Here is a 16,198-nt window from a genome sequence, read left to right as displayed (position 1 = left end):
GTGGGTAGCAGCCAGCCAACCAGCCAGTCTGTGGGTAGCAGCCAGCCAGCCAGTCTGTGGGTAGCAGCCAGCCAGCCAGTCTGTGGGTAAAAACCAGCCATCCAGTCTGTGGGTAGCAGCCAGCCAACCAGCCAGTCTGTGGGTAGCAGCCAGCCAACCAGCCAGTCTGTGGGTAGCAGCCAGCCAGCCAGCCAGTCTGTGGGTAGCAGCCAGCCAACCAGCCAGTCTGTGGGTAGCAGCCAGCCAGCCAGCCAGCCCAGCCAGTCTGTGGGTAGCAGCCAGCCAACCAGCCAGTCTGTGGGTAGCAGCCAGCCAACCAGCCAGTCTGTGGGTAGCAGCCAGACAGCCAGTCTGTGGGTAGCAGCCGGCCAGACAGTCTGTGGGTAGAAACCAGCCAGAGAGTCTGTGGGTAGAAACCAGCCAGCCAGACAGTCTGTGGGTAGCAGCCAGCCAGCTAGACAGTCTGTGGGTAAAAACCAGCCAGCCAGCCAGTCTGTGGCTAGAAACCAGCCAGCCAGCCAGTCTGTGGCTAGAAACCAGCCAGCCAGCCAGTGTTTAGCGGCCAGCCAGCCAGCCAGTGGGTAGCAGCCAGCCAGCCAGTCAGAGGGTAGCAGCCAGTAGGTAGCAGCCAGCCAGTCAGGGGTAGCATCCAGCCAGCCAGCCAGCCAGTCTGTGGCTAGAAACCAGCCAGCCAGCCAGTGTTTAGCGGCCAGCCAGCCAGCCAGTGGGTAGCAGCCAGCCAGCCAGTCAGAGGGTAGCAGCCAGTAGGTAGCAGCCAGCCAGTCAGGGGTAGCATCCAGCCAGCCAGCCAGCCAGTCAGTGGGTAGCATCCAGCCAGCCAGCCAGCCTGTGGGTAGCAGCCAGCCAGCCAGCCAGTGGGTAGCAGCCAGCCAGTCAGTCTGTGTGTAGTGGGTAGCAGCCAGCCAGTCAGTCATTCAATGGGTAGCAGCCAGCCAGTCGGCGTGTAGTGGGTAGCATCCAGCCAGCCAGCATGTAGTGGGTAGCAGCCAGCCAGTCATTCAGTGGGTAGCAGCCAGCCAGTCGGGTTGGTAGCAGCCAGCCAGTCGGGTTGGTAGCAGCCAGCCAGTCGGGTTGGTAGCAGCCAGCCAGTCAGTCGGTGGGTAGCAGCCAGCCAGTCAGTCGGTGGGTAGCAGCCAGCCAGCCAGTCGGTTGTTAGCAGCCAGCCAGCCAGTCGGTGGGTAGCAGCCAGTCAGCCAGTCGGTTGGTAGCAGCCAGTCAGCCAGTCGGTGGGTAGCAGCCAGCCAGCCAGTCGGTGGGTAGCAGCCAGCCAGTCAGTCGGTTGGTAGCAGCCAGCCAATCAGTCGGTGGGTAGCAGCCAGCCAATCAGTCGGTGGGTAGCAGCCAGCCAATCAGTCGGTGGGTAGCAGCCAGCCAATCAGTCGGTGGGTAGCAGCCAGCCAATCAGTCGGTGGGTAGCAGCCAGCCAATCAGTCGGTGGGTAGCAGCCAGCCAATCAGTCGGTGGGTAGCAGCCAGCCAATCAGTCGGTGGGTAGCAGCCAGCCAATCAGTCGGTGGGTAGCAGCCAGCCAATCAGTCGGTGGGTAGCAGCCAGCCAGCCAGCCGGTTGGTAGCAGCCAGCCAGCCAGTTGGTGGGTAGCAGCCAGCCAGCCATTCAGTGGGTAGAAGCCAGCCAGTCATTCAGTGGGTAGCAGCCAGCCAGTCATTCAGTGGGTAGCAGCCAGCCAGTCATTCAGTGGTAGCAGCCAGCCAGCCAGTCGGTGGGTAGCAGCCAGCCAGCCAGTCGGTGGGTAGCAGCCAGCCAGCCAGTCGGTTGGTAGCAGCCAGCCAGCCAGTCGGTGGGTAGCAGCCAGCCAATCAGTCGGTGGGTAGCAGCCAGCCAGCCAGTCGGTGGGTAGCAGCCAGCCAGCCAGTCGGTGGGTAGCAGCCAGCCAGCCAGTCGGTGGGTAGCAGCCAGCCAGCCAGTCGGTGGGTAGCAGCCAGCCAGCCAGTCGGTGGGTAGCAGCCAGCCAGCCAGTCGGTGGGTAGCAGCCAGTCAGCCAGTCGGTGGGTAGCAGCCAGTCAGCCAGTCGGCGGGTAGCAGCCAGCCAGTCATTCAGTGGGTAGAAGCCAGCCAGTCATTCAGTGGGTAGCAGCCAGCCAGCCAGTCGGTGGGTAGCAGCCAGCCAGCCAGTCGGTGGGTAGCAGCCAGCCAGCCAGTCGGTGGGTAGCAGCCAGCCAGCCAGTCGGTTGGTAGCAGCCAGCCAGCCAGTCGGTGGGTAGCAGCCAGCCAATCAGTCGGTGGGTAGCAGCCAGCCAGCCAGTCGGTGGGTAGCAGCCAGCCAGTCGGTGGGTAGCAGCCAGCCAGCCAGTCGGTGGGTAGCAGCCAGCCAGCCAGTCGGTGGGTAGCAGCCAGTCAGCCAGTCGGTGGGTAGCAGCCAGTCAGCCAGTCGGTGGGTAGCAGCCAGCCAGTCATTCGGCGGGTAGCAGCCAGCCAGTCATTCGGCGGGTAGCAGCCAGCCAGCCAGTCGGCGGGTAGCAGCCAGCCAATCAGTCGGCGGGTAGCAGCCAGCCAATCAGTCGGCGGGTAGCAGCCAGCCAATCAGTCGGCGGGTAGCAGCCAGCCAGCCAGTCGGCGGGTAGCAGCCAGCCAGCCAGTCGGCGGGTAGCAGCCAGCCAGCCAGTCGGCGGGTAGCAGCCAGCCAGCCAGTCGGCGGGTAGCAGCCAGCCAGCCAGTCGGCGGGTAGCAGCCAGCCAGCCAGTCGGCGGGTAGCAGCCAGCCAACCAGTCGGCGGGTAGCAGCCAGCCAGTCAGTCGGCGGGTAGCAGCCAGCCAGTCAGTCGGCGGGTAGCAGCCAGCCAGTCAGTCGGCGGGTAGCAGCCAGCCAGTCAGTCGGCGGGTAGCAGACAGCCAGTCAGTGGGTGGCTCAGGCATCTGAAAATACTAATCTCACACCATGCATGATGTCATACCATTTGTGGAAAATGTGGTTTCTGTTATCGTCACACGTGATTGTAATGCAATATGTTTTCCGGTAAACTGGCTTGTGTTCATGTTTTCTGTTCGTCTAAAGTTACATATATACACTGAGTGGACAAAACACCTGATCTGTCCATGACATACAGTTGAAGTCAGAAGATTACATACACTTTATCCAAATACATTTAAACTCAGTGTTTCACAATGTCTGACATTTAATCCTAGTAAAATTTAGGTCAGTCAGGATCACAACTTTATTTTAAGAATGTGAAATGTCAGAATAATAGTAGAGAGAATGATTTCTTTCAGCTTTTATTTCTTTCATCACATTCCCAGTGGGTCAGAAGTTTACATACACTCAATTAGTATTTGGTAGCATTGCATTTAAATTGTTTAACTTGGGTCAAACGTTTCAGGTAGCCTTCCATAAGCTTCCCACAATAAGTTGGGTCAATTTTGGCCCATTCCTCCTGACAGAGCTGGCGTAACGGAGTCAGGTTTGTAGGCCTCCTTGCTCGCACACGCTTTTTTTCAGTTCTGCCCACAAATTGTCTATAGGATTGAGGTCAGGGCTTTGTGATGGCCACTCCAATACCTTGACTTTGTTGTCCTTAAGCAATTTTGTCACAACTTTGGAAGTATGCTTGGGGTCATTGTCCATTTGGAAGATCCATTTGCGACCAAGCTTTAACTTCCTGACTGATGTCTTGAGATGTTGCTTCAATATATCCACATAACTTTCCTGCCTCATGAAGCCATCTATTTTGTGAAGTGCACCAGTCCCTCCTGCAGCAAAGCACCCACACAACATGATGCTGCCACCCCCATACTTCATGGTTGGGATGGTGTTCTTCGGCTTGCAAGACTCCCCCTTTTTCCTCCAGACATAACAATGGTCAGTATGGCCAAACAGTTCTATTTTCATTTCATCAGACCAGAGGACATTTCTCCAAAAAGAACGATCTTTGTTCCCATGTGCAGTTGCAAACCGTTGTCTGTTTTTTTTATGGCAGTTTTGGAGCAGTGGTTTCTTCCTTGCTGAGCGGCCTTTCAGGTTATGTCGATACAGGACTCGTTTTACTGTGGATATAGATACTTTTGTACCTGTTTCCCCCAGCATCTTGACAAGGTTCTTTGCTGTTCTGGGATTGTATACATATATATTCACTTTTCGCACCAAAGTACGTTCATCTCTAGGAGACAGAAAGCATCTCCTTCCTGAGTGGTAAGCCAGCTGCGTGGTCCCATGGTGTTTATACTTGCGTACTATTGTTTGTGCAGATAAACATGGTACCCTAGGGCGTCCCAAGGATGAAGCAGACTTGTGGAGGTCTACAATTGTTTTTCTGAGGTCTTCGCTGATTTTTAAAATTTCCCCCTGATGTCAAGCAAAGAGGCACGGAGTTTGAAGGTAGGCCTTGAAATACATCCACAGGTACACCTCCAATTGACTCAAATTATGTCAATTAGCCTATCAGAAGCGGATTAAGCCATGACACAATTTTCTGGAATTTTCCAAGCTGTTTAAAGGCACAGTCAACATAGTGTATGTAAACTTCTGACCCACTGCAATTGTGATACAGTGAATTATAAGTGAAATAATATGTCTAAACAATTGTAGGAAAAATTAACTTGTGTCATGCACAACGTATATGTCCTAACCAACTTACCAAAACTATAGTTTGCTAACAAGACATTTGTGGAGTGGGTGAATAACGAGTTTTAATGATTCCAATCTAAGTGTATGTAAACTTCTGACTTCAACTGTAGACTACCCAAGGGAAATCTATGATCACGTATTGATGTCACTTGTTAAATTAACTTCAACCTGCTACCCACTGGCTCAATCAAGCCTTGAGACAAGTGAGACATGGATTGTGTATGTGTGCCATTCAGAAGCTGAATGGGCAAAACCAAACATGTAAGTGCCTTTAAACAGGGTATGGTAGTAGGTGCCTGGTGCACCGGTTTGTGTCAAGAACTGCAACGTTGCTGGGTTTCCCACCTTCAGCAGTTTCCTGTGTGTACCAAGAATGGGTCACCGGCCAAAGGACATCCAGCCAACTTGACACAACTGTGGGAAGCATTGGAGTCAACATAGGCCTTCTGTAGCTCAGTTGGTAGAGCATGGCGCTTGTAACGCCAGGGTAGTGGGTTCGATTCCCGGGACCACCCATACGTAGAATGTATGCACACATGACTGTAAGTCGCTTTGGATAAAAGCGTCTGCTAAATGGCATATATTATTATTATATATTATATTAATATAGGCCAGCATCTCTGTGGAACTCTTACGACACCTTGTAGAGTCCATGCCCCAATGAATTGAGGCTGTTCTGAGGGAAAGGGGTGGGGGTTCTTAATCTGCTGTACATGACCAAAAGTATATGTACACAAAAGTATATGCTTGTTGAACATCTCATTCCAAAATCACGGGCCTTAATATGGAGTTAATATGGAGTTAGTCCCCCTTCCTTTGCTCCTATAACAGCCTCCACTCTTCTGGGAAGACTTTCCACTAGATGTTGCAACGTTGCTGCTATAACAGCCTCCACTCTTCTGGGAAGGCTTTCCACTAGATGTTGCAACGTTGCTGCTATAACAGCCTCCACTCTTCTGGGAAGGCTTTCCACTAGATGTTGCAACGTTGTTGCTATAACAGCCTCCACTCTTCTGGGAAGGCTTTCCCCTAAATGTTGCAACGTTGCTGCTATAACAGCCTCCACTCTTCTGGGAAGGCTTTCCCCTAGATGTTGGAACATTGCTGCAGGGACTTGCTTCCATTCAGCCAGAAGAGCATTAGGGAGGTCGGGAACTGATGTTGGACGATTAGGCCTGGCTTGCAGTCGGCAGTCCAATTTAGTTGTTCGATGGAGTTGAGGTTAGGGCTCTTTGCAGGCCAGTCGAGTTCAAATCATTTCTGTCTGGACCTCGCTTTGTGCAAGGGGGCATTGTCATGAGGAAACGGCAAAGGGCCTTCCCCAAACTGTTGCCACAAAGATGGAAGCACAGTATCATCTAGAATGTCATTGTATCCTGTAACATTAAAATGTCCCTTAACTAGGACTAAGGGGCCTAACCCGGTGTTTCCACTTCACAATAACAGCACTTACAGTTGACCGCGGCAGTTCAAGCAGGGAAATATTTGACGAACTGACTGACGGTACCACGTTGAAAGTCACTCTCTTCAGTAAGGCCATTCTTCTGTCAATGTTCTATGGCTATTGCATGGCTGTGTGCTTGATTTTTATACACGTCAGCAACGGGTGTGACTGAAATAGCCAAATCCACTCATTTGAAAGGGTGTCCACATAGTTTTGTACATACGAACAGTGCCAGTCAAAGGTTTGGACACACTGACTCATTCAAGGGTTTTTCTTTACTTGTACTGTTTTCTACATTGTAGAATAATAGTGAAGACATCAAACTATGAAATAACATATGGAATCATGTAGTAACCAAAAAATTGTTAAACAAATCAAAATATATTTTAGATTCTTCAATGTAGCCACCTTTTGCCAAGATGACAGTTTTGCACACTCTTGGCATTCTCTCAACTAGCTTCACCTGGAATATTTTTCCAACAGTCTTGAAGGAGTTTCCACATATGCTGAGCACTTGTTGGCTGCTTTTCCTTCACTCTGCAGTCCAACTCAAACATTGGGTTGAGGTCAAGTGATTGTGGAGTCCAGGTCATCTGAAACGAGCACTCCATCACTCGCCTTCTTGGTCAAATAGCCCTTAAACAGCCTGGAGGTGTTGGGTCATTGTCTTTTTGAAAATTATAGTCCCACTAAGCACAAACCAGATGGGATGGTGTCTAACTACAGAATGCTGTGGTAGCCATGCTGTTTAAGTGTGCCTTGAATTCTAAATAAATCACAGACTGTGTCAAAAGCAAAGCAGCCACACACCGTCACACGGTGTCGGGGTGCTTTGCTTTTGACACTCCTTGCTTCACGGTGGGAACCACACATGCAGAGATCATCCGTTCACTTACTCTGCATCTCACATAGACATGTCGGTTGGAACCAAAAATCTCAGTTTGGGCTAATAAGACCTAAGGACATATTTCCACCTAATATCCATTGCTCGTCTCTTCTTATTCGTGTCCTTTTAGTAGTGGTTTCTTTGCAGCAATTCGACCATGAAGCTTGATTCACGCAGTCTCCTCTGAACAGTTGACATTGAGATGTGTCTGTTACTTTAAGCATTTATTTGGGCTTCAATTTCGGAGACTGGTAACTCCAATGAACTTTACCTGTGGTGGTCCTCATGAGAGCCAGTTTCATCATAGCACTTGATGGTTTTTGCAGCTCACTTGAAGAAACTTTTCAAGTTTTTGAAATATTCCATATTGACTGACCTTCATGTCTTAAAGTAATGATGGACTGTCATTTCTCTTTGCTTATTTGAGCTGTTCTTGCCATAATATGGACTTGGTCTTTAACCAAATAGGGCTATGTTCTGTATACCACCCCTACCTTGTTACAACACAACTGATTGGATCAAATGCATTAATAAGGAAAGAAATTCCACAAATTAACTTTTTAGAAGGCACACCTGTTAATTGAAATGTATTCCAGGTGACTACCTCATGCAGCTAGTTGAGAGAATGCCAAGAGTGTGCAAAGCTGTCAAGGCAACGGGCGGCTACTTTGAAAAATAAAATATATATTTGGTTTGTTAACTTTCTTTTGGTTACTCCATGATTCCATATGTATTATTTCATAGTTTTGATGTCTTCACTATTACTCTACAATGTAAAAAAGAAAGAAAAACCCTGGAATGAGTAGCTGTGTCCAAACTGGAACTGTATGTACATACCTCTGTATATAAATAGAGAGGGAGATGAACACACACAATAGCCAGTGGTCTTATATGAGTGTATGGGAGGCTTGCTGATGTCCTAATAGCCTGTAAAAGACCCCTCAGCAAGATTATTTGAACATTGGTTTCAACATTGTTTCTCAGGCCACGGTAGTGATGGATAGCCAAGCTCTTATGCTTGGCAGATTTTTCAGCATCTGTTCTTGAGCAATAGATTCATCTTGATAATACGGTCTAGTTAAGACTTAACTTCCTACCCCTCCTCTAACCCCCATTCCCCCCCACACAATTATTTGAGGTGTTTTGATACGTAATAGTTCATCTGTAAGCTGTTTCAGCTCATACTCCCACGCAATATTACTCCATTTCTTGAGCAGGCATAATGGTCAAGTTGGGGGATAGAGTTTTTAACGGATTCTCAGAGTAGTAGGCTAATCGTCTGTAAACACTTGTAATGAGGTGCGGAATCAGCCATAAACACGCCTGGATCGTATTCATTAGGGCAAAATGTTTTAAAGTGCTTTGCAATGGAACATTAAAACAAGTGTTTCTTGTTGGACAAGTCTAGGTAGCCCCTCCCTGTTTGTCTGTTTTCCTCCGTTTGATTCCCTAATGAATAACACCCTAATGAGAGATGATGGTGGGCATGGTTAAATTACAGTCAGGTTCACTTTTCCTATATCCCCAGAGATGGAAGAGTTAAACCATGGCCTCTTTCTCTTTTAGATTTCACAAAAATAAGTGGTTGTTTTTCCAGCCACACTCAGTGAGAGTAATTTAACAATGCGGGTCCTGATAATGGACCTTATTCCTACGACGACGTGGTTCTATTCCCCCTCTCTGTCACTCACTCTAACCAAAGCCATGCCCTGCCTGGTGAGTCTTTTGTACCCCCACATTGTTGTGCAGAAAAGGAACCATATGTTCATTGTAAAAGAAAGTTCATTTGAACTGTGCTGTAGAGTGGCTCTCATAGGGAACTGCTTTAATGTGCTCTGAGTTGTTTCTCCTTTAAAGATAATCTTTGTGTGCGTCCCAAATTGCACCCTATTCCCCTTTTTTATAGGGCACTACTTTTGACCCAGGATGCGATAGGGGTCTGGCCAAAAGTAGTGCACTATACAGGGGATAGTGTTCCATTTGGGATGCTAACTTCTTTTTTGTGTTGAACACACTTCATTTAGACAGACATGTAATTTCCCCACCGGCCCCCAGCGCAACAGAGCAGGAGGCTAAAAGTTGGCAGTCCCGAGGTCTTAAAAACACAATGCGCTATCCACAAAGATCTTATGAAAGGAGGGTAGAAGCATTTGGAAAATGTTCTCCAGACGTATTCCAATTGAAACAATGTTGAAATTCATAGCATTTTCCCCTTTTCTTGCTGGAGGTCTCTGTCGCTCATAGTTATGCATTTTATTTGCTGGATTATCAACCTACAATTGAATTATGTAGAACGAGCCTCTTGAAGCTAACGGTTAAAAACCAGTTTGGTTGTGACTGGCACTAAGAGTATTGTAATAGCTTGTGACAGTGTGTTATAATTTGAAATCATACTGGAGCCAGTGCCAAGAGAACATGTGTGTGTGTTTTCATATTATGTGTGTGCTTGTCTGTGTATAGCATGTGTGGGGGCCTGTCTCAATTGAAGGAGCTGATTTAATTGAGGTATTTGAACTGGTGGTACTACTAATGTGTGTGTGTGTGTGTGTGTGTGTGTGTGTGTGTGTGTGTGTGTGTGTGTGTGTGTGTGTGTGTGTGTGTGTGTGTGTGTGTGTGTGTGTGTGTGTGTGTGTGTGTGTGTGTGTGTGTGTGTGTGTGTGTGTGTGTGTGTGAGAGCATCCATCCCTGTGCTCATGCATACAGCCGTCTGTCTTTTTCTCCAGGAGCAGACTCTATAAAGAAGTACTGGTCGCGGTACTACCAGGGTTCCCAGGGAGTGGTGTTCATCCTGGACAGTGCCTCCACAGACGAGGACCTGGAGTTGGCCCGCACTGAGCTCCACTCTGCCCTGCAGCACCCCCAGCTCTGCACCCTGCCCTTCCTCATACTGGCCAACCACCAGGACAAACCTGCCGCTCGCACTACACAGGAGGTAGGCTGACCGCACACACACACATAGACTCAAATGTTTTATGCACTAGGCTACCTGCCGCCCCTGGCGCTAATGTGCGGTTATATCCGCTGTGCAAGTGGGTTTAGGGTCATGAAATGTTGTGTGGATGAAGGGCGGGCAGGTTGAATAAAGACAAAACCCATGCATAACAAATCCATGTGCAATTCATATCGATAGGCTACATTGAGGTTTTTCTTTCATTCATTTTTTTCTGGCATTGGTGTGTTAGCCTAAACTTTAGGTCCTATCTGTACAAGTGCCAAATGTTTTGGGAACAGGGAGGGCCAAAACAGAACAGCCTGATGTTTGGGAAAGATGTTATGTGTGATGATTGAGGCGCTATACAAATTCAACAGTCACAAGACTGTAACTTCAAATAGGACAGGTCAAGGAACTGTACTGTTCAGATGGGTTAAATGGAAACTGACATCTGGACTCTGACTGTAGGTCTATAACCTCTCACATTGCCTTAACATGAACTCCTGCAGAATTAAGCATTTCTTGCAGCAAGATGATACACCAAATGTACATTTGGACTCAAACAGGAGTGGAGAAATATTATTTCTTTCGTTCAGCATGTTGAGAGAATGAATGCATGGTTGGGGAAGGTGAAATCTTTATCAGCATCATAAATGCTGATTTATATTTCAACCACATAAAATATGCATCCAAGCCGAACTGAAATGTTGTCAAAAACATGTTGGGTTGTTTCACAGATTTGAATTCCCTTAGAACTGGTCAAAATTATTTAATTTGGAAATGTTGCATGGAGTTATTTTATTTTCTACCCGGTCGCTACTCTGGGATTTTTGCTCACCGTTCTTGTGATCATTTTGACCCCACGGGGTGAGATCTTGCGTGGAGCCCAGGACCGAGGGAGATTATCAGTGGTCTTGTATGTCTTCCATTTCCTAATAATTGCTCCCACAGTTGATTTCTTCAAACCAAGCTGCTTACCTATTGCAGATTCAGTCTTCCCAGCCTGGTGCAGGTCTACAATTTTGTTTCTGGTGTCCTTTGACAGCTCTTTGGTCTTGGCCATAGTGGAGTGTGACTGTTTGAGGTTGTGGACAGGTGTATTTTATACTGATAACAAGTTCAAACAGGTTCCATTAATACAGGTAACGGGTGGAGGACAGAGGAGCCTCTTAAAGAAGAAGTTACAGGTCTGTGAGAGCCAGAAATCTTGCTTGTTTGTAGGTGACCAAATACTTATTTTCCACCATAATTTGCAAATACATTCATTAAAAATCCTACAATGTGATTTTCTGGATTTTTTTCTCTCATTTTGTCTGTCATAGTTGACCTATGATGAAAATTACAGGCCTCTCTCATCTTTTTAAGTGGGAGAACATGCACAATTGGTGGCTGACTAAATACTTTTTTGCCCCACTGTATATAGCGGGGCGGTTGCGGATGGGTTGTTGACAATTGCCGGCGGGTGAACAGTTGACCCGTGCAACACACACACACCTGCTGCACACTCCGTACAGGAGATAATTAACAATGATGGCTATAAATGCTATAGATTATGGCATAATACTTGTAATAGAATGTATATCTATGGCAAATGATAGACTAGTGTCCTGTCCAGGGAGTGTACTTGTACATCAAGCTACCTCATGCTACAGAAACAGGAGATTCTGCCCTATGGGCTGTTCTGTCTCAGACAAGGCAATTTATGGTAACAACACAACACTGACATTCAAACGAACACCAACCCTGGGCCTGGGGATGTAGCTTCACACCCAAGTAGACCAATTATGGTAACATAACACTCAGACACTGACCTCTTTATGCACATCCTTTCCCACCTTTTGAATCCAAATCGACAAGGAATGCTGAACACCATGTCCAGCAGGCTAAATTGTACACATGAAGTCTCAATTATGTTTTTTTTGGTTGAGTCACGTGACCAGATTGCAATCAGGTAAAGACGTCTTCCCTATACAACCAGTACACAACCTGCCTATGGGGTGATGAAAGACACAATAATGACAAAGTCACTCCAACCAGTTCTGCATGCTGGGTAAAGGCCAATAGACAGACACCATTTAGAGCACTAAACATACCCGACCTGCACTCTGTTTGAGAAGAGCTTCTATAACCAAATTGCAATCAGATAAAGACAATCTAATCATACAATCGGTATAGGTCACCCTGACCATGAAGCCATCCCTATCGCAGCGGATCAGACTCGTCATGGATACCACACCAGATTTATTTTAAGGTTAGCCGTGCTCATGCGAACTAAACCTATTGAAGCAGCTGTCTGTTAACCTGTCTATTTTAAACAGCCGATAAATTCTAATTGCATTAGAACCTCGGCTGCGGCCAGGACCTGGCTTTGTGGGCGTGTTTGTTTGCAAACACTCCTGTATGTGAAACCTGTGTAGTCCATTTATAACAAGAGTCGTAATGGATTTGCATCAAACCACTTCCTCTCTGACTCACACTCTCTCCTACCTTTCATGTCTCCTCTTCACCATCCTATCCCAATACCCCCGCCCCATATTGACCTAGAGTTAAAAACGAATCTAAACAAACCAACAAAAGTTCTGGCCCAAGTTGTAAACAGGATGTACATTCCTTGTTTATATGTCAAGCATTCATGTCCTGTCTCTCACATGACACCCTATTCCCTATATAGCCCAGTGGGCTCTGGTCTAAAGTAGTGCACTATATAGGGAATAGGGCTCTGGTCTAAAGTAGTGCACTATATAGGGAATAGGGCTCTGGTCTAAAGTAGTGCACTATAAAGGGAATAGGGCTCTGGTCTAAAGTAGTGCACTATAGGGAATATGGCTCTGGTCTAAAGTAGTGGACTATATAGTGCCTGACTGTCTCAAACCCCTAACCAGACCTGCAGACTGTCTCAAACCCCTAACCAGACCTGCAGCCTGACTGTCTCAAACCCCTAACCAGACCTGCAGCCTGACTGTCTCAAACCCCTAACCAGACCTGCAGCCTGCTGTCTCAAACCCCTAACCAGACCTGCAGCCTGACTGTCTCAAACCCCTAACCAGACCTGCAGCCTGACTGTCTCAAACCCCTAACCAGACCTCTGCAGCCTGACTGTCTCAAACCCCTAACCAGGCCTGCAGCCTGACTGTCTCAAACCCCTAACCAGGCCTGCAGCCTGACTGTCTCAAACCCCTAACCAGACCTGCAGCCTGCTGTTTCAAACCCCTAACCAGACCTGCAGCCTGCTGTTTCAAACCCCTAACCAGACCTGCAGCCTGCTGTCTCAAACCCCTAACCAGACCTGCAGACTGCTGTCTCAAACCCCTAACCAGACCTGCAGTCTGCTGTCTCAAACCCCTAACCAGACCTGCAGTCTGCTGTCTCAAACCCCTAACCTGACCTGCAGCCTGTCTGTCGCAAAACCCTCCCTAACCAGACCTACAGCCTGACTGTCTCAAACCCCTCCCTAACCAGACCTGCAGCCTGTCTGTCTCAAACCCCTAACCAGACCTGCAGCCTGTTTCAAAGCACTAACCAGACCTGCAGCCTGTCTCAAACCCCTAACCAACCCTGCAGCCTGACTCAAACCCCTAACCAGACCTGCAGCCTGACTCAAACCCCTAACCAGACCTGCAGCCTGCTGTCTCAAACCCCTAACCAGACCTGCAGCCTGACTGTCTCAAACCCCTAACCAGACCTGCAGCCTGACTGTCTCAAACCCCTAACCAGACCTGCAGCCTGACTGTCTCGAACCCCTAACCAGACCTGCAGCCTGACTGTCTCAAACCCCTAACCGGACCTGCAGCCTGACTGTCTCGAAACCCCTAACCGGACCTGCAGCCTGACTGTCTCAAACCCCTAACCGGACCTGCAGCCTGACTGTCTCAAACCCCTAACCGGACCTGCAGCCTGACTGTCTCAAACCCCTAACCGGACCTGCAGCCTGACTGTCTCGAAACCCCTAACCGGACCTGCAGCCTGACTGTCTCGAACCCCTAACCAGACCTGCAGCCTGACTGTCTCAAACCCCTCCCTAACCGGACCTACAGCCTGACTGTCTCAAACCCCTCCCTAACCGGACCTACAGCCTGACTGTCTCAAACCCCTCCCTAACCAGACCTGCAGCCTGTCTGTCTCAAACCCTAACCAGACCTGCAGCCTGTCTGTCTCAAACCCCTAACCAGACCTGCAGCCTGACTCAAACCCCTAACCAGACCTGCAGCCTGACTCAAACCCCTAACCAGACCTGCAGCCTGTCTCAAACCCCTAACCAGATCTGCAGCCTGCTGTCTCAAACCCCTAACCAGACCTGCAGCCTGACTCAAACCCCTAACCAGACCTGCAGCCTGTCTCAAACCCATAACCAGACCTGCAGCCTGACTGTCTCGAACCCCTAACCGGACCTGCAGCCTGACTGTCTCAAACCCCTAACCGGACCTGCAGCCTGACTGTCTCGAAACCCCTAACCGGACCTGCAGCCTGACTGTCTCGAAACCCCTCCCTAACCGGACCTACAGCCTGACTGTCTCAAACCCCTCCCTAACCGGACCTACAGCCTGACTGTCTCAAACCCCTCCCTAACCGGACCTACAGCCTGACTGTCTCAAACCCCTCCCTAACCGGACCTACAGCCTGACTGTCTCAAACCCCTCCCTAACCAGACCTGCAGCCTGACTGTCTCAAACCCCTCCCTAACCAGACCTGCAGCCTGTCTGTCTCAAACCCCTAACCAGACCTGCAGCCTGTCTGTCTCAAACCCCTAACCAGACCTGCAGCCTGTCTCAAACCCCTAACCAGATCTGCAGCCTGCTGTCTCAAACCCCTAACCAGATCTGCAGCCTGCTGTCTCAAACCCCTAACCAGACCTGCAGCCCTGTCTGTCTCAAACCCCTAACCAGACCTGCAGCCTGTTTTAAAAGCACTAACCAGACCTGCAGCCTGTCTCAAACCCCTAACCAGACCTGCAGCCTGTCTCAAACCCCTAACCAGACCTGCAGCCTGCTGTCTCAAACCCCTAACCAGACCTGCAGCCTGCTGTCTCGAACCCCTAACCAGACCTGCAGCCTGACTGTCTCAAACCCAGAACCAGACCTGCAGCCTGACTGTCTCAAACCCAGAACCAGACCTGCAGCCTGACTGTCTCAAACCCAGAACCAGACCTGCAGCCTGACTGTCTCAAACCCCTCCCTAACCAGACCTACAGCCTGTCTCAAAGCACTAACCAGACCTGCAGCCTGTCTCAAAGCACTAACCAGACCTGCAGCCTGTCTCAAAGCACTAACCAGACCTGCAGCCTGTCTCAAAGCACTAACCAGACCCGCAGCCTGTCTCAAAGCACTAACCAGACCCGCAGCCTGTCTCAAAGCCCTACCCAGACCTGCAGCCTGTCTCAAAGCCCTACCCAGACCTGCAGCCTGTCTCAAAGCCCTACCCAGACCTGCAGCCTGTCTCAAAGCACTAACCAGACCTGCAGCCTGTCTCAAAGCCCTAACCAGACCCGCAGCCTGTCTCAAAGCCCTAACCAGACCTGCAGCCTGTCTCAAAGCACTAACCAGACCTGCACATGTTTTCTGTCATCTTTAGCACCAGGCTATCTTTAACATGTTCTTTGTCATAATGTACTTTTTCTGAGGTTTGGGTAGAAGTAGATCAAGTTTGAATGAAATGTAGTCTTGGTGTATAGTGTGAGGAATGTTGAAATTCCTAATGTGTGTGCTTGTGGCACATGTGGACGTGTGTGGTTAAGTGAATGTGTGCACTGCAGTCCACAGTGAAATGGGTCTGTATCAAGCTGGGGCTGTAGAAGGCTCCAGGGTGGAAAGGAAAGCCCAGTGCTCTAATGGTCTGGAGAGTTTCACTCTACCTCCCAATACGTGTGTGTGTGTGTGTGTGTGTGTGTGTGTGTGTGTGTGTGTGTGTGTGTGTGTGTGTGTGTGTGTGTGTGTGTGTGTGTGTGTGTGTGTGTGTGTGTGTGTGTGTGTGTGTGTGTGTGTGTGTGTGTGTGTGTGTGTGTGTGTGTGTGGTTGTGTACACTGTTGTGTGTGGTTGTGTACACTGTTGTGTGTGGTTGTGTACACTGTTGTGTGTGGTTGTGTACACTGTTGTGTGTGGTTGTGTACACTGTTGTGTGTGGTTGTGTACACTGTTGTGTGTGGTTGTGTACACTGTTGTGTGTGTGTGTGTGTGTGTGTGTGTGTGTGTGTGTGTACACTGGTGTGTGTGTGTGTGTGTACTCTCCGTGTGTGTATACACTGTGTGTGTCTGTATACACGGTGTATGTGTTTACCCTGTGTGTGTGTGTAGACTGTTTATGTATTGTGTGTGTGTACAGTACCAGTCAAGTTTGGACACAC

The 16,198-nt window shown here is 48.9% G+C and overlaps 1 protein-coding gene across 1 annotated transcript in view; it reads left to right on the top strand.

Annotated features, from left to right (window-relative positions):
- Nucleotides 1-16,198, top strand: part of LOC124017548 (ADP-ribosylation factor-like protein 15) — a 103,039-nt gene that overhangs the window by 44,222 nt on the left and 42,619 nt on the right. Inside the window, exon 4 of the mRNA XM_046332764.1 lies at nucleotides 9,652-9,860. Coding sequence (XP_046188720.1) covers nucleotides 9,652-9,860 — 209 coding nt within the window. The remainder of the gene's footprint in view (nucleotides 1-9,651; nucleotides 9,861-16,198) is intronic.

The sequence above is a fragment of the Oncorhynchus gorbuscha genome, unplaced genomic scaffold (assembly GCF_021184085.1).
Source record: "Oncorhynchus gorbuscha isolate QuinsamMale2020 ecotype Even-year unplaced genomic scaffold, OgorEven_v1.0 Un_scaffold_27:::fragment_6:::debris, whole genome shotgun sequence".
In the NCBI taxonomy this organism is placed as follows: Eukaryota; Metazoa; Chordata; class Actinopteri; order Salmoniformes; family Salmonidae; genus Oncorhynchus; species Oncorhynchus gorbuscha.
This window is presented reverse-complemented; position numbering and strand designations above follow the sequence as displayed.